The sequence below is a fragment of the Strix uralensis genome, chromosome 5 (assembly GCF_047716275.1).
Source record: "Strix uralensis isolate ZFMK-TIS-50842 chromosome 5, bStrUra1, whole genome shotgun sequence".
NCBI classification, from domain to species: Eukaryota; Metazoa; Chordata; class Aves; order Strigiformes; family Strigidae; genus Strix; species Strix uralensis.
Window position 1 is genome coordinate 79,572,591 of NC_133976.1, and position 27,718 is coordinate 79,600,308.

A 27,718-nucleotide genomic window follows, 5' to 3' on the forward strand; every position below is an offset into this window, starting at 1 on the left:
GGGCTGACGGACCCGAAGCCCCTCAGGAGGGCGAGAGTGACCGACTCGGAGGTGGCCCAGTCCGCAGGCTGAGGGGCCGCAACGGCAGCAGCGGACAACAGGAGCCGGGAGGGGCCCGCGGACACCCGGTGGCCGCCGCCTCCCTCAGCGCCGGCGACGCCCGCTGGCGCCCGCCCCGCCCCGCCTCGCCCCGCCCCTCGCGGAGCGCGCCCGGCGGCAGCGGCGGCGGCGGCGGCCCCTCGAGGCAGCCCGGCGCGTCCCCGCCCGCTACCGCCGCCGCCGCCGGGCGGGACCATCTCTCCCCTTGGCGAGGGGGGGGGCGCGCTCCGCCCCGGCTCCCCGCCTGGGCCGCCTCCCCCCCGCGCCGCGCAGAGCGCCCCTCCGCCTGGCGCGCGCCGTGGTCACGCCCAGCGCAGGCATTAGCGCCCCCCGGTGCGGGGCGCGGGCGCCCGGGCATCCTCCGGCGCGGCGGCGGCTCCTCCCCGGCACCTCGGAGCGCCGCGGGCGCGGAGCGGCTCTCAGCGCCAGCTCTGCGCGCTCCGCCGCCCCCCCCTCCCCCCTCCTGCGCCGCCGGACAACGCCATGAAGCCGGCGGTGCTGGAAGTAATGAGGATGAACCGGGTGTGCAGGATGGTCCTGGTCACTTCCGTGGGCTCCTTCATCCTCGTCATCTTCTATTTCCAAAGTATGTTGCACCCAGGTAGGGCACCGGCACCGCAACCGCACCGGCCCCGCGGGGGGGCAGCGCCCGGCTCCGCACCGGCCCCGCTCCCCGCCGGCGCAGGTGGTGGGCGCCCCGGGAGCTCTCGCCGCCTCTCGCCGTTCCCCGCTCTCGGCTCCCGGCGCCGCTGCGGCAGGCGCGGGGCTGGGCGGCGGGCGCAGCGCCCCGCAGTCCGGCCGGGAGCCCCGTCCCGGCCGCCGCCCGGGGCAGCCGCGGGAAGGTCGCCTCGCCCGCCGCAGGAAACTTCCCGCGGGAGGGAGGAAAGTTGTTTTGGTTTTAGATCTTATTATTTTCTGCCTTATATCGCGCGTTTGGTGGACGGGGCACGGCACCGGCCGGCGAGCCTGCCGCGGCGGAGAGCGGCGCCGGGAGCTGCCCGGCCCCCGCGGTTCCCTCCCCGCCGAGCTTCCCCGGGCCCTCGGCTTCGCAGCTTTTCGGTTTTGGGGGGTGTCGGGGACACCGCGGCCGGCCAGAGCCACCCGCCCCCGCCGGCGGGCAACTTCGCGCCGGCTCGCCCAAGTTGGCCGGAGCGGCGGGGGGCGGCTGCCCGGGCCGGGGGCGACCGAGACCCAAACTGCGGGGGGGGGGCGCGTGATGGTCCCCGAGCCAACCTCTCAGCTCGCTAATGCGACTTTATTCTGCCAGTGTAGAAGCGCGGGGGACGCCCGGGGCAGGGCTGTGCTGGGGGTAGCGGGCGCTGGCTGCTGTGGAAGTCACGCGTGGGTCGGCGGCCGGTTCACACGAAGGTGGGATCGGGCCACGGAAACTTCGTGCGGTGCTCGCTGCGCGCCCAGAGCCGCCGTGGATCGCAGCGGGGCTGCTTTGTGCAGCTCAGCTGAGAAATTTATCCAGCATGGCTAAAAAAAAAAAAAAAAAAATTTGATCTGCCCGTCTGTGTGTCTTTCTTTTTCCCCTTTCTGCCTGAGAAATGAGGTGGAAATTGCACTTGCAGTGTCTTTTTGGAGCGATCTGACAGCTGAGCGAGGCTTGTAAGAGGGAGCGGTACCTCTTCGCAGGCCAGCAGCAGCAGCTGGCAGAGGGACCCCGCACTTCTCGGCGGGCGAGTCTTCTCAGTCCTACCTGTAAATCTCTCCTGCCAGCTCTCGAGTGTCCTGGCTACAGGCATAGCTGTAGCAAGTAAGGGATTTGCTGTTTGGTAAAAAGAAAAAGGACATACTCGGTTTGACTCTTTCCTTCCCTGCTTGTGGCTACCAAACCGTAGTTGATTAGAGATGATTTTTTTCCTTAAAGTTTTTGGAGTCAAATGGTGGAGGCTTAGTTCGCTGATAGGATTTGGAATCAGTAGATCTGCTGTTCTGTGGTGAAGCCAAGTCGCGTTTGGCGTTTTTCTATCAGCTGTCGGCTCCTCCAAAGTTGGTATCATTTGCTTGATGAATGTGTTCTCGTATGGTGCCCATCTGTGTTAATACCTGCCAACTCCTTGGACAAATTAGCATATTTTTTCTTTCCTGCTGTGTCTGCTCCACGCTTACTGTTTCACAAGGAGTGCTCAGCCCTTAGCAGACCTGGGGAAGGCTTTATTTTAGGGCTTTGAGGCACTGGGCAGAATTGTTGGTTGTAACACAGCCTCACCAGTTTAATAGAAGTATGATACTTTCATTGGTTGCATTCCACAGGTAACGTACTTTGCACACATATTCAGAAAATTTGGCCAAGAGTTATTATTTCCCCTTGTTCCAGATGAATTATACTGCTGGAACACAAACCCAGCATGCAGTAGGTAAGAGATTAAGTGAAATAGTCTTCTGTGAATTTCTGAATGTAGAAAAATCACCTTTCAGGAATTTTCAATATCCTCTATAGTAAACTGCTGAAGATTACGGCTTTATAGTCATGCTCTTGTGAACTATAAATAGGTTGAGATTTTAGTACAATTCAACGGATTTACCATAAACTCTGAGGAGAGAATGCGATGCTGTGAAATCACCGGGAGGATAATCTGCACCCATTTTCTGTTTGACACATATTTAGGTTGTTAGCATGAGTGGAGAAGATCTGGAAATAAATGCTATCACAAGCTGTCCATCTTTATTGTACCTTTTTTATCATAACCTATTCTGATTTTTTTTTTTTTTGGTGGGCTGTTTCTGTAGTGGAAACTGCTAGAAATCTATTGAGCTCTATACAGACCTGTATAGAGTGTGACCATTTGGTTTACGTACAGCTTGTAAGGCTTGAACAGCTATTTTCACCAGGTATCTATTACGTGACTGTATGTATCTTGGTGGTGCAAGTGATAGATTAATACGGAGTTCTTGAAGGAGCAGGGAAGAGGGAGGTCGTAGACATCAGGTAGCAGATAATTTTGAGGCATTATATCCTTGTTTTAAGATATGTCAGTAACCCTTCTTGATGTAGGTCTAAAATCACTGGGGCTGGACCCTGGGCAGAGTGCATGTCAGGTGGGATGGGGCTGGAGGTATGAAGAGCTTTCAAAATCTTAGCCGATGCTCCTTTTGTTATGGAGGGTGTTTTCAATTTTAGCCGGTCTGCACTAGAGTATGTCTCTTAGGATGGCTACCGGAGGGAGCCCTCTCTTATACCCAGGCTTGCCACTTGTCACTGCTGTTGGTAGCTTACTGTGCTAAGATGGGCACTTTGCAATCAGAATTAGCTGAAAAATTCCCAGCCGGACCTTTTGGATGGAAAATAAGGTTAAGTTCTTTGCTGGAAGAGTCAGCTCCTTATTCAAAACCTGGCAATTTTTTCACTCCCCCCAAGTTATCTTGGTGAATTTCAGGAGACTTTTCTCTACCTTCAGAGCTGTCCAAACAATTTTAGGTGTGACACAGAATGGGAAGGATGTTAGAAGGCCATCAAATGACAAGTCCAACCCCCCTTGGGGACAAGACAACTCTTCATCTGTTAGATGGGCGTTTTCCATTTTAGGAGGTCTGAATGTGGATCTCTTGCTAGAAACAGAAGAACAAATTTCAGCTGGCAGGGGTTTTTTGGGGGTAAATAAATAAGAAAATGACATAGTTAACAGAAGCCTTTCTTAAAAATAAACAAACAAAAAACTCTAACAACAAAAACATGCCTGGAGCAGGGAAAGTGAGCTTAGCCTTATCTTTGCAAAAGAATGTGATGTTGTGTCCCTTGCGCTGTATCTCAAATATCAGCATATTGGAAGGAGATCAGCTGCTCTTTACTCCGTGTTCTTTTTGGCTCTGTACCCATTCTTTGTTGGAAGCCGGCGGTAAATGTGCTGTCCAGTTAATGCACCTCTGCATTGTCTGAATTTTAGCAGAGATTGCCTACGTGCTGGGGAACCCACCCTCCCAAATTGGGTTCCCTGACCAGTTGTTGGTGGGGGAAGGTGAATGGTGCCACTCTCCAGTGCTCAGGAACACTGTAAAGAAAACTTCAGAGATGATCCTGGCTTTTGTGGGTTTGGGGGACTGTTTATTCCTGAGGGAGGAAATGGCATCAGGGACTTTGGTGTGTTTTCCTGTTGCCTGTCTAGCCTTTTCTGAAAAGAAAAAACCATTCTGCAGTGTTTGCTATAGCTGGGTATATAGCAATATAGAGCTCATTTTTACTGTCTCTTGGCACAGGACTTTTTCCCCTTCGCTCTCCTGCCATGTGCTATTCTGAGTAACTGAGTGCAACCTGATTATTGCTCCGTGCTACTGGATCGTCTGTTTCTGTACAATGGGTCAGTCTTGGGGTTTTTTATATGACAGCCCATCATAGTTTTATCTGCTGCCTTTCCTGTGAAATCAGTTCACTCACTAGTCCTTAGCCTGCCCACACTTCACAGATATGTTTGCTTTCTTCTGTAAGCATCCCAGCTGCAGTGAGCGGGGGGGGACTGTGTGTCAGCGAGTGCAGGTAGGAGCTGCTCTGCTAGGCTGGGGTCAGACTGGCAATGTGCTGGGATCTGTCAAGATGAAAAATTCCATGTAAGGGTAGAATAATTAATACTATCTTTATATTACCTGAGACAGGTTTATGAAACTAACTTATTTTTTTTCCTGCTGCAGACCAGAATGTTCTTGCTCTGTTTTTCATCTCCTGTCGTAGACTTCTACTGTTTTGCTGTGGATGCTAACAAAGGTTAGATCCTCAGACTTGCCTCCTGTCCATGACCATCTCAGTTATACGTGCAGCAGATATATGTGTGACTGATAGCTGCTTATTCCTTACAGAAGGCTGATGTCTACCTTTGCTCAACTGTCAGAACTACTCAGATCACGTGAGATTTTCTTTTTTTTTTCCCCCCCCCCGTATGTCTGAAGAAAAGCTCACCATTGGTTTTGATAGAGGATTCTGTTTGAAAATCAATGCAGCAGTCTCCCATCTTGCAATTGATCATTGCTTTCTCCCCTGCTTATAAAAGGGAATGAGATCTGCAAAGCAGTGGGTGTGTGGCATTCCTTTGATGGACCCCATATACTGGTTTTAAATTATTCTGTTTGGGATACAGAGAAATGGAGTTCATTTGACAGCCACAAGAATCTGGCCCGCATTTAATTGCATACAATGAAATCCGTTCCCCAGTCGCAGGCAGAAACCCTGCCGTGTGCCTGCGTGGGGGCCATGCTGTATCTTTTTGTCGGTGTCCCTATAAGCTTTCCATTGATTTCCATGGGACTGTCTACTCATCAGTGTAGGCAAATTGCTCTGGTCCCTCTTCTCAAAGGTTCTGGTAGTCTAGGACTGCTTTAAGTTGAGAGTTAAACTGCTCTTTGTATCTTCTGAAAATCTTCCTGGTTGGTGAATATTAAGCTTATTAGAAGAGCAGCTTTTTCTGTCGCAGTATGTATGAGTGTAGCTTTTTATAACAACGGTGTGCTGACCTTAAAGAGATAAAAATCTCTGTTTCTGAATGTGTTCAAGCAAAAATTACCTGGCACTGTCAACAGTAATGTCTTATTAATTTTAATTTATCAGAATATTTATTACTCTGCAGTTACCATTTCTACAATGTAGGTTTTCGTAAGCTTTTAATATTTTTGTTACTGTGAATCAATATTGGGAAACTGTGCACTGACTTTAATATCATTGACACTCTGTATTCACAGATGTAAAAGTGTCATGGCTTGGCTAAAGTCTAACTTTTTCAGAGATAAAGTCAACGTGAATGGAAACTATTTTTCCTTTAGAAAAAAGCACGTAGAGCAGAAACGCACACTGCTTTTTATGAACCAATTTATACAGTTGATTGGGTGCAACTAGTATGTCAATTTTATGTCTGTGTAGGGTGAGCGTATTTCTGAATTCTTAAATTGTTTCCATTACTTTTCAGAAGTGACAGGTAGTTTATCTTGTACTGTACCATGTAACTAACTCTAAAAGTGGTTCAGAGAATTGGAAGAAATTAGATCCATGTTACTTTTCCCAAAGCCAGCACTACTGTATTTTGTTTGACGCTGTTGCCAGACGTACTGTATCAAATCCTGCCTGACAAAGCTGCTGCAGTTGTCCTTGGGTGAATGTCATTCCAGCACAGTTTTTTTCCTCTTAAGCCTTTTGGGCTGATGCATATGTATTATGTATCAATTCTAAGATGATCCTGAGGGAGTTAAGGACAGGGTTGGGGGACACAAGGGTTTGAATCTGATGTTTTTTCTTGAGGATTGTTCGTGTTGTTCAAGGCAAACATTTGAGTTCTGTGTGTGACTTGTCTAAGTGTCAACATAAAATCAAGTGTGGATGTGTTGGTGAAGGGCCTAGTTCAGATCGATGAAAAGAGCAGTCTTCTGCTTCACATTAAGGAAATAAAATGAAGTTCAGGAATTTTGTACTTGTGTAGACGTGGCGTGTCCGGGATAAAGATGAAGAGATGTCTGTGGTGGGTCATTTAGATTCAGCAGCCACCTACTGTATTACAAGGATAATGTTTCAAAGCACGTTCATGTTTTGTTGGATGTTCCTGTTCCCTGTGGAGCCCATTCGTGTAAGATCTTTGTGGACGAGGTAGGTATTTGTCCTTATGGTAGCAAATCAAACTGTAGAGTTTGGTTAATTCCTCGTTACTTGTGTTTCAGTATCCAGGTTATAGATAGCATCCTTTTGTTGTGGGCAGAATGCTTGCATGTGACAAAGGGGTGTTTCTGGCACAAGCCTCATGCTCTAACTAGAAGATGAGACCACCAGAGACTGCAGCGAACCAATGAGAGAATTCAGTTCCTAATTATCTCTGGCTCACGCCTCCAGACAGAGGGATTTTCTTGGATTCCAATTTTGTGAATGTAATCAGTGGAGGATGCAGCGTGTTCCCCTTTCATGTAATTGTTTGGCACCTGAAACTAAGGTTTCATGAATAAATCAAAAATTCTACTGCATATGCACTGGGATTTTGTGTCGCTTCTCTTGCATAATGTTGTTATCCCCAATTTTTCATTTAATGCCAGATCGATGAATGTGGTTTTTTGGCTTGCCCTCCCCACATGCTCTTTAATAAGGAGTTAGTTGTTGGTGAAATTGTCTGGAGTAGATCCATTCCCTCCTGTCCAACAGAAGTAGATTTTCATATGAACAGCCTGTGTTAGATTTCAGCTGCCCCCTTTTGTCCTCTTGGGTTGTCACACCAGCTGTAGCATCACTAGGAGGTACCTAATGAAAAGCAACCAGGGCACAAATCATGTGCACTTATGTATAAGGAATAAGTGCACGGAGGGTGGTGACCATCCGGTGGCAGTGTACATCCTCTGCTCTGCCCGCTTCTGCGATGCCCTCTTAGGTCCCTGGGGGCTGCTGGGGAGCTTCTTGCACAGGACATGGGAGTTGCAGGTGTGTATGTGGGAGCTGGCATGTTTTACCTGTTCCACTCTAGGAACTTAAAATGGAAAACCTCGGTGCTGGCAAGACTCAGAGAGCCGCAGCAGATGACAGGACTCTCATTTCTGTGACATGCTAACAGGACTTTGACTAAGCAGCATGGTGTAAATAGGTGCAGCACAAGCATTTGTTAATTTGCAGCAAGCAAACTTCGTGTCCGTGCGACTCAGGGAGGCTTCCCTGTATTAAAGAAATTTCCCTGCCTTATGCATTTCACATTTAAATGTCCATTTGGTTTTTATTTTAAACTAATATGCTCTTTTTGGTTGCTTTTTACACTTTGCCCAATGTTGGCAATGAAAGTAAATGGCAGCTTTGCTTTTCGTGTTATTAATTTTACATGTTAGAAATGAGATCCTAAATGAGGCATTAACATTTAGCTTGTAAGCATCAGAAGGGGATGTTATATTTAAAAGAAATAAAATTAGATGGCTGTCACTGGAAACTATGGAGTAAAATGTCATTAGAGCCTACTGACTGACATTGAGGCTGGATTTGGAAACTTAATATTTCAGGTTTTTTTTTCTCCTGACAAATTTGGATTAAAAAAGCTGAGTATGAGCACTTATAAAATGCTGACTTAAAAAAAAAAAAAAGGGCTGCACACACAAATGCGTGTGGATGCGTATGTGCACCCACCCATCTTCTCTCTCCCTATGAAATCTGTAGTTGGTGGCCCAGGAAATCCAAACACATTGATTTCTGAAGTGCAACCCTTTTTCTTCTAACAAGGCTGCTGTAAGGAATATGAAATTCTTTGTTATTAGAAGAAATCCCAAAAGTGCCAAGGGCTCCACGTAGGTGCCTTGTGTTACTTTACTAATTGAAATGTGTAGTCAGTGTGGTTTCTCATTTCTGTTATTTATTTCTCAGCTTATACATGTTTGGAAACATCCGACATAAGAGAAGTAATGACTTTATGAATTCTTTCTAGGCTGCGGAAGGGCAGGAACTTTTATGGGGGTATATCAGCTTAAGCAGTAAGAGTGCCTCTTCAAGGTAGCCTTCATCTTGTTTGTGCCAGGTTGTAGACACTGAAGGATGACTTTGCATCCGTTACTATCAATCACTGCTGCAATGGCTTCACACTCCTATGAAAAAACTTAAAAGAAGGTGCTGGGGGAAATGGAAAATACAAACAATGCAATTGAGCAGAATTTCTCACAGCACTGTGATTCCAGGGATTTGGGAGATGGTAACTGTCCAACAAATGGCATGAAGGTAGGTGGACCACACCATGGGAAAACAGGTGTGAAACACTCACATCCTATAAATGTTGTCTGCTTGTCATTTTGCAATGAAAAGGAGCCTTGATTTCAAGGATGTGAGTAAAGTGATCCGCGTGTGGTTTTGCAGAATCCGCCCCCCCTTCTCTTTCTTCTCTGGTAGGCGAAAGAGGAGGATATGGACCTTCTCAGCTGTGCTTGATCTGTGAAGGAACTGCTTCTGCTGCTTTGAACATTGTCTCAGGCTAAAAGGTGCCATTCTTAGTAATCTTAGTGGCAAAAAATTGTATCTTTTTGTCACTTGGCTGAATGGTGGGAGACTATGGTTTTTCATTGCAGAGTCCACACATCCACAAGGAATAAAAGGCTTTGTTGGCTTTCTCTGCTTCTCAAACATGTTGTACTCTGTAAAAAGCAGAGAACTCTTTTCCTAGTTTGTTTTACTATAAAAGCCAACACTTTCTAGTTATTTTAAAGACATTCTGACAGTTCAGGCTATGTTTTGTAAATGGTAAAAAGTTGGGTTTCGGGATCCTCAGAGTCCATGAGCCTTCTGAATTCATGTAACAAATGACATTGTAGCTAGTCATTTTCATGCTTTTTTTGCTGATAAATGATTATATAAGAGGGTCAAAAAGTTTAAAATGGATAACTTGTAGGGATTTTTGGATTAGGGAATGTAGACATATAAGTAATAAGGTGGCTATAATTGGATCCCATGGATGATCTCAACTGTAATACCTTGTGTTTAAACAAAGAGCTTTAGGTAGTTAAAATCCTTTTAAAGACTATTTGCATTATTATGCTTTAAAGTTGATTGGTATGCAGGCAGAACAAAAATGTCTGTATTATCTGAAGTGACCTGACATGGAATAGCACATTCTGCACCCACACTAGTGGGTACCAGGAGCCGAATATGTCCTTCTAGTATTCTGTATTTTTACAGCCTGTGTTGGAAGTGAGAGTGGAGAATTTATAGTAACTGAGGAGGAGGGAATTAACACTTTTTAAACACTTGGTGATTAATAAAATGTGTCAGTTGGGGTCATAAATATAAAATGATAAAGCCTGTCTTGATTATGTATTTTGGTCTTGATTAACTTCTAAAATATATTTGAGTTTCCAGATGGGGATAAGCGCTTTATCTTTGGAGTTAAGTGTGTGTATGTTTGCATATAATTATGAAGTTGACGTAACTGCTAATCAAGTGGGACAAATACACCAGAGAATTAGGGTGGCTACTGATACATGTTCTCTGCCTCTCAAGCATTGCTTTGTCCCACTCTCTTGGTTTAGTAATTGTTGCAGGATCAGTCAGCTGGATGTTGTGCAAAGTTCCTGCCGCTGTGGCAGTGGCAATCCTGTGGACCATGCTGGCTGATCTCTGCCTCTCCACCTTCCTTCTCTTCCCAAACCAGACTTGGTGGTCCTTTGTGGCAAGTTTAGGGGAGCTCAAATAGAATGAACACAGCTGCCTGCTAGGCTGTTGGGTTTGGGGTTTTGTTTTGGGCAAGCCATAAGGTTTATGACTTTTTCTGAAAGGAGTACATTGATGAGTGGTTTGAATTTGCTGGTGGATTGTTTGCATGAGGTCTGCGTGATTGACTGGAGGAGTCAATGGCCGCTTTTCAGTTGATTTTAATGAGCACTGGGTCAGGTCTACTGTGCCAGAGCAGAGGCTTTTTGAATTGCATAAAGGGCACAGATACCCCTGTGGTCATAGAAATATAGGATTGCAGGCTTGGGTGGAGCTCTGAACTGTTTCTCCCCTGTAAATCTGGGTCAGCTCCATTGACTTGGTTATATCAATTCTGGATCAAAGCTACTGTAACGAAAAGCAAAATTTGTCCCTCTGTGTCTTCCTACAGAGCAACATACAATAGAATAGCAGCTTTGCTTTTCTGCTTTTTCACTTGTCCTTCACAGAGTACTTCTGCATTCAAGTGAATGGTAGCTTTTTCCCCATAGAGATACATGCCTGAAGTATTGAAGGGAGTGCTGTCTATTTTCATTAGTTTCAGTGGAAACGACATTGACAGATAAGCTATATGTAACCATTAGCATGCAGGCCATCAATATGATCGAAGTCTTCTGGTCCTTCTGTAAAGCTTCTCTATCCCACGCAGAAAAGGCTATTAATATTTCTGGTGCGACAGCAAAAGTGTAATTGCATTAAAGAAAAAACTGGGAAGAAATTGGAGCTTCTGGAGCTGTTAACTCTTATGATAAAAATTCTTGAGATGCTAAATGAGCTGAAATGGATAATACAAGACAGGCATGATTTAGTTAAAAATGTCCCCATATTTGGTTGTCTTGATGCAGCTTGTTTTTTGTCGTTTGTTTGTTTTTTTTTTTTTCCCCCAGAACACATCAGTGTTTCTGGTGAGTCTTTCCCCATTCTGTTGCTGTTTCCTGAAAGCTTTTCTTAAAATCTTCCAAGATAGATAAAGGCGAATTTTTGCAGAGGATGCCAGAACAGTTTGCAAAACAAAAATATACATGGGGCTGTTGTGTCTGAATGATTAGAAATGCACAAAGCCTATATATACATCGGCATAATGTCAGTGACTTACAGCCTCGTCTATCTCAAGAATGCTGTAACCAGCGTGGTAACACGTTACTGTGAGAACTCTTTGTGCACCTAGAAATGCATCTCATTCCCTCCAGTGTGGTTGGACACCAAGGGAGACGGGTCATAATTCTTGCATGTCCAAACTAACTTGGGTTGTTTCCCCTTGCCAATCTTTACATAGACTTTTTCCCCCTTCGTTTTAGCTTTCTTTGTGCTCTTCAGACCTTTTGTTCATTTCTACATTCATTGGGATGTGATGTGACCAAGAGAGATTTATTTCATGCTCCCTTTCCAGCTGCAAGGGGATCTCTTGTCATCAGATTGTACCTCAGCTGCTCTTACCTTGCCAGAATTGTTTATGCCTGGTGTACTTCTCCAGCATTGTGGAAGCCTGGAAACACTGCTGAATGTCAAGCAATGTGTGTTGTATATTGGTTAGTGGCAAGTCTGTGCTTTCCTGCTATTTGCTGCAGTTGGAAGCTTTCACTAGCAGCAAGTTAGGAGCAGTGTTTGAGAGTTTGAACCCAAGTCTATTTCTGTGGTAGTAATACATTGCTTTAATCAGAAGGCTTAATGTTCCATAAAGTAGGTCCGTGCTTTCTTTTTCCCTCTACAGCTATGGAAACTGAGGCATGAACAGGACGGGTCTGTGTGCAGGTGTTTGGTTAATGGTTTCCCACCACGTTAGTGGCACATTCAGGAATAAAACTTGTGTGTAAGATGGTTTTGTGGAGCCTGACGCTTGGATGATCTAAAGGCTGCAGACCCCTATAAGGTTGGAATAGACCATAGTGCAAACTAGATGTCGGGCACAACCAAAGTCCCAGCACTCAGCCCAAGGGACACCACTGCAGCCCCATCCAGTTGTGTGCTAGGCTTGTGGCTGTTGTGGACAGTCTTGTGTGTTCTTTGTAGTGCTTCTGCCAGGAGAATCCTCCTGTTGCAGATACATGGGGCTTTGAGAGCTCCTTTTGAGCTCTCCTGTTCAAGGTGTCGCCTCTTTGGGACCATGTGCCCCAGGGCTTCTGAGTCCTGATGCTAAGCTACAGACATGCTCTGCTTGTTTGTATTACACAGCAGAGACATAAATATTTCTTGCTTCTAATTTTCTGCTGTGTTTTGCCTTTATGCTTAGTTTTTTAAGGTGTAAATCTTCCCTGTGTATGCCCTGACAAACATTGAATGGCCTTTCTTCTCTGGATCAGAAGCTGAAGGCATACTTGAAGGAAAAACATCAAAGGCCCTCACTAGCTCTTGGGAAGTAATTCTAGTTAGTGGCTTCTAATACTTCAGCATTGAGAGATGTAGTCATTGACTAAGAGCATAGTGTTGCCTAATGGAAGAGGGACACTGCAGCTCGGGAAACGGGATTTCTTCTGCCACTTCTTTCCTGTCCCATGCAGACAGCATTTCAGTTACTTTATTCTTCAGCTACCTTCTCCTTTGCACTATCTGAGCAACAGGCAGTCTTTACTTCATCTGGAAAAGTTATCTTCTGCATAGTGTTTAACACAGAAAAGTGGTTGTCTAGGTGAAAGTGTCATGGCAATGCCATTATACAAATGTCTGTTGATGTCAAGTTGTGGTTTGGATGTAGACAAACTGAAATGAAGGCCATGCCTGTGCGTAGAAATCTCTTTCTGGAATAGCAAACCTGTCTTACTCTAGATAACATTGTGCTTGGACGGCTTTTGCCAGTGAAAGTTTTACTGGATTGATGATCAATATAGATGACAAAAAGGCCTGCCTCTTCCCTTTTTGTTTTCTTTTGCCTCTGTGTCTGGGTCTACTAGAGGTTTTGCTGGCAAATCTAAGTTTATTTAAATAAAAGAGAGAGAAGAGCACATACAGTAAACCCATACCCTTTCTATGGTCTTCCTATGTCAGCAAAGCTCTTAAGTGTTGATCAGGGCTGATGTGCATGATCCATCCTGTGTTTTTACTCACACACCCATGATTAACATATCTGTAAAATAAAATATTGCCTCTCTATAAAATATATTGTTCCTGCACTTGGCTCATTTTTATCTTACTGCAGTTTTAAGGTCAAAGTTCCTATCACTTATCAAAAAGGTAACATTAGTGATCTGTGTGAGTGGCTGCAGCTGCTGGCTGATGCTCTCCTAAATCCTTCCCGTTTAGACCTCCATATTCTCTGTGGTGACTGTGGGACGTTGTTGGTGTTCATTCCTTGAAACAGAAATCTCTGGTATAGCATTTCATGAATGTGTTTGCTGCTGTTCCAAACGGCCTCAGATTTAAATCTAGCATCTTTTTCAGTTCCTGTGGAGAGCTGGGGCATCAGAAGTAATGCTTCATACAATGCTGTTCAAGGAGGGGAAACTGATGCTACTTAACATGTTGAAAGGGTATTTTCTACCTCAGCCTTGGAAACATAAACAAAAAACTTCCCGTCTATCTTGCTGAACATGTGTGACTGTTTCCCACAAGTGCACAGGACTAGCAGTTGTAGTCTGTGAGCTCCAGTGAGGCATTTTGAAGCGACAGACCTTTTGTCAGCACTGCAAGGCATCTAATAATACGTCTTTTCCTGACATTTCTCCTCCCTTGCTGATCTGTCCCCCCTCATAGTCAAAAAAATGTAGCAAAAAACATACCTGTGTCTGAAATTCTGGGATTTGTTTGCTTCTTGCTCATCTGTCAGAGATTAATTTTACACTGAATTGTGAAAAATGTTGCTCTGTCACAAGTTGTGGCTGGTACTAGATTGTCAGCACACAACATCTGCATTTGAATGTTCAGGAGAGGGGCCACTTTAAATTTCCAATTATAGCCTAAAAATACATGTGGAGTCTTTTTTTTTTCCCCTGTTTAACTTCCTTGCTGGGAATAGCAGCGTTGTGTCATGTTTGTCATTTTTTTCTAGCTGTAGGCAGTTTTAAGCACAATATAGTTAATGTAGCAAACTAGAAAAATATACACCCATTGCCTCAAGTGAAGGCATGTAGGAAGAGCACTATGGCCGTGTCAAATATCATGCACATGGAAATTAAAGGAGCTAATTTTCAAGCAGACAACCAGTGTTTACACGCTTAATTTATGTAGTAGCCCTTTCAGTTCCCATCTGTTCCTGTGCCCTTTGGCAAGTGAGTTTGCCATTTTTTAACAAGAGAAGACATTGTCAAGTTCAGGGAATAAGACTTTTTGCTTGCTGCTTTCTTCATCTCTGGTATAAGATAATCCTTAGGGAGAAGAGCTTGGCCCCAGGAAGGAGGGCAGCTTTGTCTTCATGGGCTACCAGTAATCTGTCAGTAGAATACAAGGTTGAAAGGTCAAAATGGCAAGTTAAGCACTTATGACCCAAATATGATCTCACTTTCTCATAGGCAAGAGAGGCAGCTGCCAAGGGGTCATGCTGTAAATGAACATGATTGGAAAACCCTGTGTTAGTGTTTCTGCATCCATGGTTAAACTATGGCTGGGACTTCTTGTGAAGGACTTTTGTCCAGAACAGAGGGTGCAAAGATCAGAGTTCACATTCAAGTGGACCACAGCAATTAGCTGGCAGGAAGGAGGGGTCGGCTCCTGCTTTGCTTTTATCTCTGTCATTGTTCTTCTGCAGCACCAGGGCACTCTCTACCTTCGTGGCTCTGCTGAAGCAGAGTCCTGTGGCAGGCACACCACAGACCAGGTTGTGAGGGCAGGAATCTGATGTGCCTGATAGGCAATGGCAACACTGACATGTGTCATAGAGCTGTTCTGAACCTGTCCAGTTCAACATAGGTAGGGGGTGGCCCCAGTACAGTGGAAAAGCACGTTACTGCTGAAAACAGTTGCTGGCTACCAGAAGTGGTAATTCTGATGTATTTATTCAAACTCAAGTGTGAGCCTGTGTTTGACCCCAATTACCACTTCACTTCTGCATTGCTTTGAAATGGGCCTGTGTGCAGATATAGGCTTCATGGGAGCTCCAAGGTATGGGTGGAGAGAACATTCACACTTTCATTACTACTGAAGTGAGGATACATACATCCTTGTCTGCGGCAGGGTGAGCCAAGCATAGATTGTCCATAGCTTCCTAGTTGTATTCTTCACTATCTATCTGTATTGCCTTATACCAACACCATGAGCTTGTGCTAAGTAAGCTGGTCAGCTGGCTTCCTAAGATAGGCAGATGTCCTGCTTTGCAGGATGTTAGGCTGAGCTGCCACTATGAGAAGTGTGAACTCAGGGCATCTGTGTCAGGATGAGCTGTGTCCCAGTACTTGTTCTTGGACAGTGCTGGTAACAGTGGGTAATCTGTGGGTAATCTGCTTCATTGGGAGACTACGTTGCAGTAAAATGGCCAAATCAGTAAAATTAACCTCCTTCCTAGCATGTGTCCATAACCATTCAGGAAGCAGTTGAAGGAGCTGGGAGTTGCACCTCTGTCACCAGGACCATCTCTTCCTTCCCAACGTGCACATCCCTGTTCTGCTGATATTGCCCAAAGACGTGGTCATTCAGTAGTTAGCCTGGAGCTTAGTAGGTTGAACAGACCCCAGGTGAATTGCCTTATACTGTGGTGTGTGATTAAACTAGAGGCATAAATAATTAATAAAGGGCCTGGTATTTTCCATCTCTTTTATTGCTTGGGTCCAGAAGATTTTTACTTCCTGGTCAAAGTCAGTGTGTTCCTTGCAAACTTTTAAAGAGTTATTTTTACTGTAACTGTGCTTCTGTTTATCCTTTTTTTTTTTTTTTTTTTCTTTTAACATGGGGGAACATAGATGTCAGGGAGCAGCAGAAGCCGAGCTCCCCATGAGGGGGGATGAGATGGGAGTTGAGGGTGAGCCCAGAATGGGGAGTGCCCTGAAGGATGGGGTGTAGACCCACAGCACCCTAGCAGGGTGGTGACAGGCTCTGGCTGTAGTCCCAATGAGGTTGAGGTAACAAGTTGAGAATACATCCACCCAGGAAACAGGGTCTAACTATAAAGAGGGTATGATGTCTATCCAAGAAGACCAGCCAGTAGGTTTGGACGTCAGGAGAAAAGGCTGTACACAGGGCCACCTGTGTCATAGCTTAAGTCAGGACTGGATGCTCAAGCCTGAGTTTAATAGACATAGGGGCTTGTGGACAGGGGTGTGCATAGGGGTTGCTAGGGATGTTGGTCAGGGCGTCTAAGGTCTGTTGATGCCCACAGGGCTTGGCAGTAGGGTTGCTAGCTCATTTTCATGATCTACTAACTTACCAACTTCTGAAAAAAGCTCTTGTGACAGGCATCACAGATAGCCTTGTGCTGCAGAGGGGCCCAGAGACAAGGGGTAGGTGGTGAGAAGGATTTGCCGTGCCAGTTGTTCCACCACCATGATCATAAGGGTTTCATGTTTTGTGTGATGGGTTACAGGTAATCTTGGGTTTTAGACTTACCAGTTTTGGATGTTAAATGTGAAGATGCTTTGAGGGCATCTCAAACCACAGCGTGAAAACACATAGCAGTTATAGCCATGAACACCCTGTGCCTGCTGAGCAACTACTTCTTCAGACCTGGTAAAGTTAGTTATCCTTCGGATGACCAGAACAACATCTGGTGTATTCCTGGGATTTGTAGCACTGTTATAATATGTAATCCCACAGTTTGGAAAGAGACAGGTATAAGAGGATAAGAGGTTGGTGGGATATGAATTTGTAGGTTATTTGATCCTGTTCTGTTGAAGGGGAAGAGTCCCTGTTAGGGGAATCTAATTCATCATGAATATTTATTCAGAGGAAGACTAGTTACTTTCAACTAAATGGATACACATAGCCTGGAACATGTCCATATAGGGGTGTGACTGACTTTCCAAGTCCCTGACAGTGTTAGCTGGTGATGTGTAAGTACATTGAAGGTCATGGCTTTTGTTGCTTCCCTTTCTTCTGCCATGAACCTGTTGCCCTCTTTGTCTAGTTTGCTGGCTCTGGTGGTGCTGGCATGCAAACTGCACCAGCATGCTACGCCATACTGGGCCAGTCTTTACGGTTAATGTTGGTACACCTCTTGAGCTGGAACTGGTGGTGAAGCAGTGTGCTGGGTATGTGTGTGTAGCAGGGGAGGGGGCTACAGCAGTGGCCCCTTGTGAGAAGCTTCTTGAAGCTCCCCCAGCTCCAAGTTGGACTTGCTTCTGGCCAAGGCCCAGCCAATTAGTGGAAGGGGCTGTGCCTCTGTGATAACATATTTAAGAAGGAGAACCTGGGAGGAGTGGGAGTTGTGAAGAAGACACCTATGTGAACACTGAGGTCAGTGGAAGAAATGGCGGACGAAGAGGGGGAGTTGCACTGGAGCAGGTGCACACCCTGCCCCCCCCCCAATATCCCATGGTGAGACAGCAGGCCACCCCCCTGCCACCATGGAGATCCATGGTGGAACAGATGCAAACTTGCAGCCTGTGGAGGACCCCATGCTGGAGCAGGCGTCTGCGACCAAAGGAGGCTGGGACTCTGTGGGGAGAAGCCCCCGCTGTTGTAGTTTGGTGCTGGGAGGATTGCAACAGGTGGGGGTGACCCATGCTGGAGCAGCATGGGAATGGCTGCAGCCTGTGGGAAAGACTCATGCCAGAGAAGGTTCATGGAGGACTGTCTCCCGTGAGAGGGGAACCATGTGGAGCAGGTGAAGAATGCAGAGGAGTGCCCTCCCTGAGGAGGAAGGAGTGGCAGACTGACTGAAACCCCCCCATTCCAGCCCCTGCGCTGCTGGCAGGGAGGAGGTAGAGATATCGGGAACAAAGATGAGCCCAGAAAGGAGGGAGGGGTGGGAAGAAGGTCTTTTTAAGATGTGGTAGTGCTTCTCACTGTCCTACTCTGTTAAGTGTTGTTGTTAGTGTCCGAATTAAATTGATGTTCTTTTTCTTCCCCTAATGAGTATATCTTTTGCCTATGATGTAATGGGTGAGTCTCCCCTCCCTGGACTTATTGCAATTCCTGAGCCTTTTACTTTATTTCCTCCTTCCCAGTCCTGAGGGAGAAGGGTGAGTGAGCGGCTGCATGGTGCTCACTTGCCCTCTGAGCTCAAACCATGACGAGCAGGCAAAGCCTGATCAAAGTACATGTCCAGTTGGATTTTTAGATGATGCTTTAAAAATGTTGGATTTTCAAATATTCCCATTAGTGGGCATTAGTACTGAGGAGAAATGTATCACCAGGTAGTTTTTTGAGTCAGAATTTCTAAGTATAATTAAAAAGAGATTACTGAACTTAATATTTAATGGAACACAACTGGAACTTGTGGATGCATGTAGGAAGTGTGCTGACCCATTACCTGCAGCTTGATGTTAAGGCAAGAGAAGTATTTTTGCAAGTATAAAAAAAGGGAGCTGATGCTCACAGGCACTTCCTTACTCTTGGCTGCGGAGAAGGTTCGTATGAAGGGAGGGGATTGTAATTCCAAGGGAGGGAGCAAAAGAAATGTATATGGGTTCAGCCGAGAAGTGTCAACCTAACTAGCAACAGATTCCATGGTTTGCATTGGAATAATAAATGAAGTAAAATTATAATTATTAATTTATATTTTAATCCTTTTGCCATGTATTCTAGTTAATTTGCAAATCTTTTGCAGTGTTGCCTGTCAGTCAGGTGCTTTTCACTCTGTCAGTCACCGCCTTAGGGTTGGGTTATCAGTGCTAACAAATACTTCAAATTAAATTGGAAGGTAACAGATACAAGTGAGAGCAGTTTATCTCCAGTAGCAAGGCCAAATTCCTCTAATTCTCAGTTATGTGTCACTCAATTCCATTATGACAGGAATTTATTAACCTTGTCTTATGAGCAATTTAGTATGCTACTTGCTACTGCTAAAGATCGCATTTTTATGATGCTTTATTGATTCATATTGTTAGTGTTTGTTTTACACTGTTATTCTTGGCTATATTTTCTATCTTGTGCTTGACTGCTTTTCCCTTTTCCTTTTACTGAAATACATTATTCAGGGGCAATATCTTAAGACATTTCCACCTGAGCACAGGACTGGGAAGTGTAAGTAATGACTCAACAGGATGGCCAGAAAGACTTAGAAGCCATAGAAGAGTTTCCTAAGACTTCTCTAGCAAAACTGACTGACAAGTGAGATTTGTTTAATATTTTTGTTTATCTTTGCAGTGTTGCTGTAGAGCAGCAATAGCATAGGCAGTGACACTGCTTGGCTTTGCCAATGACTGTTACAATGCTAGAAGTAAGCTGCAGGCTACCAGGGTTGCCAGTTCTCTTGTCTTGAAGGGAGGCAAGAAGACAAAACAGATACATCACTGACGTGAAAAACAAATGCTTCTTGTTTTATCTTCATATAATAGTACCAAAAAAAATCTCCCAATTTATGTTAGTCTGAAAGAGACAGATTTTTATGGCATCAAAGAGCTTAGTCTTGAGCTTGGAGTTCTAGTGAAGCCAAACCTTAACTGGAGTTTAAGTGGAAAGTTTGTCAAGTGATCTGGCTGTAAAAAGTTAGATCTCAGGAAAGAGAATTTAAATTTATGTCAATTTATACAGTGTTAATCTCTGGAGAACAGATCTTAATGCAAGACTGACAATTTGGGTCATGTTTGAAATTGATTCAGAGATTAGTCCTTGATCATTTTAGATCCAGTTCCAAAGCTGACTTGTGTGTTGGGATTGAGGATCAAAGCCTAAATGTCACTTCATTTTAAGCTTGAGGGTCAGACTGAAGGGTCTTGTTTTAAAGTGGGTTTTTGTTGCATACTGTAACTTCAAGTGCAAAATACACCATTGTACTCAAAATCTCCAGTCTTTGAGGCTTAAAAGACTCATTGAAGATGAAGGTGAAGCTGTTTGTGTACTTGCAAGCATTATAAGAAGAGATCTCAGTAAGAATAAAAAAGTGCAAGTGGCACAGAGAACTCTGGCAAAAGAGAAGCATTGCTATGGAGTTAAAAGATGAATGTTTGAAGGCAACGGCTTTGCCTGTATTTGAAGCTGTAGCATTTGTGAGTAAGGACGTGCTGCCCTCTCTCAGGGAGGGAGGCTGGGCAGGATTTGTTAGCCTCGAGAGGATGGCAGCTTTGGTAGGATATAGTCACTTTTAGCTGCTGCTGCATCAATGTGTAGAGCTAATGTGCTTATTGCTAATACAGTGAGGAAAACCCAGTGCAGAGACTGTTTTTAGAAACCTACTTACAGACATGGCTGTAACTGTGAGTTACACCTTTAAATCACTCTTACAGACACAGCTTTCAAAACCAAGTCACTGGCAGAGCTGAAGGGGAGATGGGAGTTCTCTGCCCTTCTTGGAAGTGGAGAAGAACTCTCATCACATATCATCATCTTTTTTGCCCTTCCTCACTTGTGTGATGTACTACAGGTGCTGCAGTGCTGGTGTACAGTGTGACAGCTGGGAGGTGAGGATGAGCAGAATGGGACCATCAGGAGGTCACAAGTGGAGGGTGTGGGGAAATGCTGTGGAAACAATTGAGTATAAAATAGTTAAATGCATGTGCAAAGGGAGTCTGTTCGTTTGCTTGAACTCTTTCTGTGTTTCTTATGTTAGTTAACTGTATATCATCTACTGTGTGTCACCTGCATGCAGTTGGCTTTGCCCTGGTCCTATCTGCTCCCACTCCGTTGCTTTGTTAGCTCTGGCACTTGCCTGTTAGAGATCAGAAAACTTTTCTTCGGTGGGCGGTGTGTGTGTGCATGCATGCATCCCAAGTAGTTGTGAGTTTAATACCTTTGGCCAGTAGGTCAGTGTGGTGTGGTGAGCTGCTGGGCACAAGCGGGTGCAAACAGGCAGTTAGGTCAGAGTCGCTGATACCGTGCATAGTCACAGCCAGATGTACCTCTCGGTGAGCTGTCAGTGTGGCCCTACCCCAACTCCATCAGAGCTGATGAGTTTCAGCAAGAAGCAGATTTATTGTCTGCTTTTAATAAGTTTCTTCCTTCTATTTTCCTTTTCCAGTAAGTCAGTCTTGAGTGGACTGTAACAGAGCCAGTTAAAGATTGGTACAGTGAAGAGGCATGTCTGTTTAGAAATTGCAAAGAATGAAACATTTGGCAATAACGGATGTGTCTTTTTTGGCAGGATCCAAAGAGCTTGGAAAGTGTTTTTTCTTCATTAGCGATCCAAATTTTTATCACCGCTCCTGTGTTTTGGGAGCGAGGATGAGATGATGTAATTGCATAAATCCAAAATTTCCTATTTTTTATGGAGGACAGAAGCTTTGGATCTGGACTTGGTGCTGAAACTGTGCTGGTTCTAGGTCACCTTTACATCTCCCTTGGGCAGAGAGCACTGAAAGCCAAGAGGATCTATGTCAGTCTGAGCTGCTTTAGGTTCTGCTGTCAAGCAGATGCTTCCAGGGAATGCTTTGTTATGGGGACACAGATGAAATGAAAAGGGTTTTCTTTTATTTTTATTTAATCTTTTATTCCAAGCTCAGTGTAAGCTCTCTGCACCTCCAACATGCCCCTAACAACATATCATTTTTGGGGGCTCTAGGAAAACTTAGAGGGTTTTGTTTAAAACTGTCTCTGGTGGCTTTGAACCTAGCCCCAGAGTCTTAATTAAACATTTCGGTCAGGCGTGACTCCACAGTGAGTCAAGTCCTTTGCCTTTGGTGTTTTGTTTTATTTAATCACTAGACTATTTCTCTATATAAAATACTGCAGCATTCCATTCAGCTTCCTTTGTTAGTGTTAGGAGAGCTTTCATTAAAAATTACTTTAACCAGCCTTTTTCTGTCTTTATTCAATTTTTCATTCTTAGTGACCTATTCCTTCCTGAATCTTCCATTTTTCCTATCTCCTGCTGCAAACTAGATTGTTTACAAAGCATATGTTGCTTTTCTGTTGTTTGTCCTTTTCTCTGAACCCTTTTTTGTATTCCCTTTGCTCTCTGGCCTTGTGTTACTTCAGGCAGCTATTGCTCAGCCACTCACCACTGGTTTTATCACAGGAGCAGGTGTGTGTGAAACTTCTTTGAAGAGTGAAAAGTTGCGCTGTCAAAGGCAGCTTTGGGGTCCCTGTAAAATATTTCCAAATTCAGTTAGTAGTTTTATCCAAATACATAAAAATATGCTCCGTTCTCACCAGGTTAGATTTGCAAGCTCTGTGCTTTCTGACAACCCACACACTAGTTTGCTTGCTTAAGGAAATTGAAACTGAGAGTCCTGTCTGGTTTTACCCAACTCAGATGAGGAATTAGTGTTCCTCAGGTGGCTCCCGGTGAGGTAGAGGAATTCACCTGTGACTCCCTGTTTTTTGGAAGGGAGCCCATGGCACTGAGTTGTGGGGTTGCTCGGGATTGGCATCCTCTCCATCTTGCAAAGCTGTCCCACTTGGCCAAGAGGGTCAGCCAAAGTGACTTTATATCCCAGTGGTTACACCATTTCCTTCCAGCACCTTTAATCGCTGTCTTCAATGAACAGTTTAATAGTTTATTGCTTTCATATCTACTTTGTGTTAGAAAAATTCAGCAAAATGAGAGAAGAAAAAAAAAGGGTTTTTTTGAAATTCTGATAAACTCATTTAAGAACAAATCAAAAGAAAATTTTCGCATGGTTTTGTGACTGAACTACAACAATCTTTTTTTTTTTTATAGCATGGCTTTATAGGATCATTATCAGCTGGCTGACCTACAGCATCTGAAATTGCCAGTTCTTCACGGGAAAGTTCAAAGTGCTTGGCAACTCAGTTCTGGGCTCTGCTTTTTGCTTCCCTGTTTACTGTCATTAGCCCGGCTTGATTACACTTTTTAGACTTCACGATTGAGATACTGAGATTGAAATGTCAATCATCCCATCATCTGAGAAATCAGAGAATTTAATATGTGAAATATTTACAAAATGCTAATGAGTTCTAATGGAATGGTAGTCATATATATTATTTACTTAATACAAAATCTGCACTTCTGGGGTGACAACCAGTCCTCCTCCCCAGGTACCCCTGTTTACTCATCTAACTACATGAATCTTAAAGATCACCCACTGAGTCATCGTGGTCCATGCTGAGCTCTTCTCAACCCACCCACTTATCTGCATTCTTTGCTGCTTATATGTTGTGCTGCTGGGTATAGCTGTGGTTATATTAGGATCTCTATGCTGTGGGAAACCTGTAAGCAAAGTAGGACCTAATTCGAACCCAATCTCTGAAGAAAGCATGCAGACTTGAATTCAGGACTCCTGTGTAAGCCAACCAGTTAAGTGTGAGATGCCTCCTTGCATGTTTTGTTGCAGACAGGAAAGAGGTTGGGTTTGAATTATTAGAGCAGCATTTGTTTTGGTGTCTGGACCTCATCAGCACTGTCAGAGAGTAGGCTGAGGAGGCTGTAAAAATAGTAGTTTAAATGGCTGAATACACCCAGGATTACTGGATGAGGGCCTCATGCTGGAAACATTTGCTGTATCGGTACGTTTTGCCCTTACGTGCAGTGCCATGATGTACTTTTGGTTTTTGTTAGTAGGAAACCTGAAACATTTTCTAATTTGATGTAAAATAAATGACACCGAACGGTGTTGCAATGAAGAACTAGAATGTAATCTATGTTAATTTTATTGGTGAATTGTTCATGCAACTTCTGTATCTAATGTAAGCGAGCAACACTAAAATAGATTCAGGATGTGCTTTATGTTGGCTGAGGGGATGCAGAGCATTAGCGCTAATTTGAGACAATGAGTGTGAAGTATTGGTTGGCAAAATGAAGGTTTTCCCTTTATAAACACGTTGTTTCAACCTGCCATGTTCTTCCTGCTGCATCTAGTGCTTACGATGATGTTTAGGAGATTATTCAAATATAGGTTAGTGCTAATGTAATGAGATGGAAGCTTAATTTGTGTTGTTCCTGTTGTATTTAGGAATTTCCTCTTCTCTTCTTCTCCTACTCCTCTCCCTGGGTGTGTGATCACAGAGACCAGTTGTAAGTCATCCTTCTTAATCCCTTAAGCTTCTATTGTGTGATTTTTGGTTTTGATGTGATTTGGCAATATATGAGTTCAATTGACAAATGTTTCAACACCATGTGGGATCTGCAGCAGTGTCTGGTAGTTGCCATTCATGCACAGTGATTTCCAGCATTGCATTTGTAGTTCCCTGAAGCTGTAGGCAACTTCGAAAGAGCCTAAAAAGCTATTTAAAGTAAGCAAGTTTGTATGTGCTGTTAGACCAAATCCAAAACTTCTTAAGGGATTGCATGCTGACTGGAAAACTTCAAGGACTGCATATGGAAAAACCTGAAATTCACTGGTGTTGGCACACTTCGTGCTTTCCTCTCCACACTGCTGGAGCAATGTGGTACTGAAGCAAGAAACTTCAGTTTTCCACAAATATTTATTCCTTTACAGATTTCTAATAGTGTTATGGATGTAGGTAGGCATGGTGAATGGGAGAAGGGAATTCTGAAGGCAGACCCTTAGTGTAAAGCTTTTTGCTCCTATCATGGTTGTGTTTTGAGCCTTAGGTTTAATAGGTCTTTGGCCATGCTCACCTTGTGGTAGGAGTTGTATGGCCTTTCTTCCTCAGAAACAAGTGTCACCCTTATCCCAGACAGAGAGCCAAAGTGGTTGACTCTGCCTTAGCAGAACTGATGATTCCAGATGGATACTGGTATCCTAGAAAATGCTCTCTAAAGGAAAAGCATCGAAAGTTGGATTTTAGAGCAGTAAGATGTAGGTGCACTAAAAAGTTGTGCAGGTGATTAAAAAAAAAGGTGTAATTCTTGGAGAAGTTACATGTTGATGATTAGGACCTGATAAAGTGATAGAAATTTAAAAAAACAAATCTATTTTGTATTCTATATTTTGAGAAATGAGGTGGGTACCATGCAGAGGGAGTACCTTTATGCTTTCCACAAAAAAAACATACAGAGATGGAGAAGAGATGAAGAGCTTATGTTCTTGAGCTGCATTTCAAATATGTTCTAGGGCAGACAACCAGATCAGTACAACTTTGTACAGACTCTTGTTATTTACAAACCTAGCCTGTTTTGCTCCTGTTGCTCATCACTAGGCACTGAACCTCAGCCATGACCCTCAGAGTGAGGTGTATATTGGGTATCAGCCACAGATACTGGAATGCTCTTTGAGCAAAAGTTTCCAGAAAGCAGTTTCCCCACACAGGGAAGCAGGAACCAGGCTGGCCACTTCCAGAAATTTCGACCATCTCTAAGACACTTGGCACATTTTTTAATGCTTTTGTAGACAAGGGTTGCAGCAAGTGAAAATGTTAAAGATAAAAATTTAATGAAAATTGAAATCTGAAAGGTACTGGGGAAACCAACAGCTAATAGATATTTAGGGTGGCAATTTAATGCGGAAATAAAGAGTAGATTTCAAATGCTACAAAGCAGAACAGGTTGTTGGCATACTTTGTTAGGCTGGTATTGTAGGAATTATAGTTACAGTAAATAATTTTCAGATGTTCAGATCTTAGTATGGATAGATCATGACTGTGTGGATGTGGGGTGAAAGAAGGGAAGTGAGCTGAACTAAACCGGACCTCCTTTAAAAGTCCCCAGAAAAAGCATCAGTAGAAAATCCGAATAAAGCAGAAAGAAGCAGTAAGTGGTGTGGGAGGAGACGAGAAGGAAAATATAGTAGTAATATCCCCAAAGTTGTTGCTGAAAGAGGTGCAGAAGTGTTTTACGGATTGGTAAATTTATACTGGCCAGAGCACTTGTCAGGAGTAAATGAAGAAAGGCTTCATGGCAAGGAGTGGAGAAAGCCCACCAGAGGTACTTGCTGTATAGTTCTGCTCAGGCTAGCAGTGACCAATGTTGGATCCAGATGTGGAGGCTCTAATGTCTCCTATTATAGGGAAGAGCCACATGGTAAAAGCTGATTCACCAAGGAACCTTTGGAAACTTGTAGTGATAGGCACAATCTTTGGCTGTACGAGTTTGAGCAAATTAAGTGACTAAGATAAAGCTGTGTAGGTGGAAGAGCAAGGTGGGTTCAAAGGTGTGTCAACCAGGCATGTACCTTGAGAGCACTGAATGGTTAAAAAAAACCACCCCAAAACCAACCCTACCTGTGGTAGGCTTTGCAGTCAGTAATAAACACATGCCAGACTTCATCAGGGTTCACTGCAGAGCACCTGAAAGGCAATGAAACACCAATAATAATTAACATCTTCAAGGCTGAACTTCAGTGTGAAGCCTACACCATTAAAATGAATGAAAGCTTGAGGGAATGGCTGAGACGCCTGGTTGTCAAACAGAGGCTCATTCTTTCAAATCTGCTGTATGTCTGTGTGTAAATAGATAACAGATATGCAGGTGAATCAATGCCCCGATAGTACTATATTAAAGAGATTTCAATTCTGATTTTTTAAAAATAATTCATTGACCAGTATTTGAATAAAGACCAAAATGTAGTGGAGCATAACAAAAAAGGCTACATTTCCCACCCCCTTAGCTAATTGTTGACGACTGCCCCAACAGTTCCTGACTCATACATTCCATTGGATGGTAGAAAACAAAGAAGGAATTTGAGTCATGTACCTGCAGGTTGCTGAGTGTATTCGATGGGGTGGCAGGTCACCTGGTTTTGTTTCCAGTTTTCAACTTGTAGCAGGGAACTGTTGCAGAAACCAAGTACTTAGCCATGGCTCAAAGTGAGTTCTTTATTCAAAACCTGGATGTATGGTTTGCACTGAGAGTGTGCCTGATTTGGGAGTGGTGTATTTTATGATATCTATATCATAAAATGTTGGGTTTTCCTGAGAATAGAGAGGATGCTGCTTTCCAAAGCTTGGCATCTGGCTCAAAGAGGAACCTTCTGCAACATGTTTCTCAGATCAAAAGCACTAGGTAAAGCAGATGCACTAGGACTCCTTTATGGTTCCCCAAGCTTAGAGCATCACAACAAGAATGATGATAGCTGCTTCCACTCGTGTCCTTGTTTGAAAAGCACAGAGTTCCTTGCTATGAAGTGCCCAGATCCTGCCTTCAGTGTTAGCTGTAAGTGCTTCACTCTGGTGAGAGGAGACTGCTGTTTGCAAGCATGCTGACAACAATGGCACAAGATGCAGGAGACTGGTTAGAGTTAAAAAGGATGGACAAATACATGTACTTTGGGTATGAATAAATTTAGAATCACCAGAAGAGATTTTGCAAAGAAGGAAGAAAAATATTTTCAAGTTTGGCAGCTTGTTTATTTTGTAAAAGATGTCATACAATATGGCTATATGCAGTAGCAAGAAACAATGATCTGTCCTGAACATGACTCCCTAGAGTAACCTGTGTGTCATGCCTTCAAGAAAAAACACCTAAGCGCTATGAGATTCATGATCATTTTATTCCACCTGGCAAATATATGGGTTATACCTTGAAAGATAACACTGAATTTTGGATCTCTGTTGTTTTGTTTCACAGTCAGTGTGCCTGAAGAGAAAACACAGTTAGATTCAGTTCCATACCCCAAAGGCTGATGGAAACCATATCTTAGATCTGTATGCCACAAAATACATAACACA

General features: G+C 44.0%; 1 protein-coding gene across 2 annotated transcripts in view; it reads left to right on the forward strand.

The window, feature by feature from the left end:
• The first annotated feature begins 446 nt into the window (after positions 1-446).
• Positions 447-27,718, forward strand: part of CHST11 (carbohydrate sulfotransferase 11) — a 178,679-nt gene continuing 151,407 nt past the window's right edge. Inside the window, exon 1 of one of the 2 annotated variants that reach the window (XM_074871887.1) lies at positions 447-700. In XM_074871887.1, the coding sequence (XP_074727988.1) occupies positions 583-700 (118 nt within the window). In that variant the 5' untranslated portion in view covers positions 447-582. The remainder of the gene's footprint in view (positions 701-27,718) is intronic. The other variant, XM_074871888.1, reaches the window with a different exon arrangement.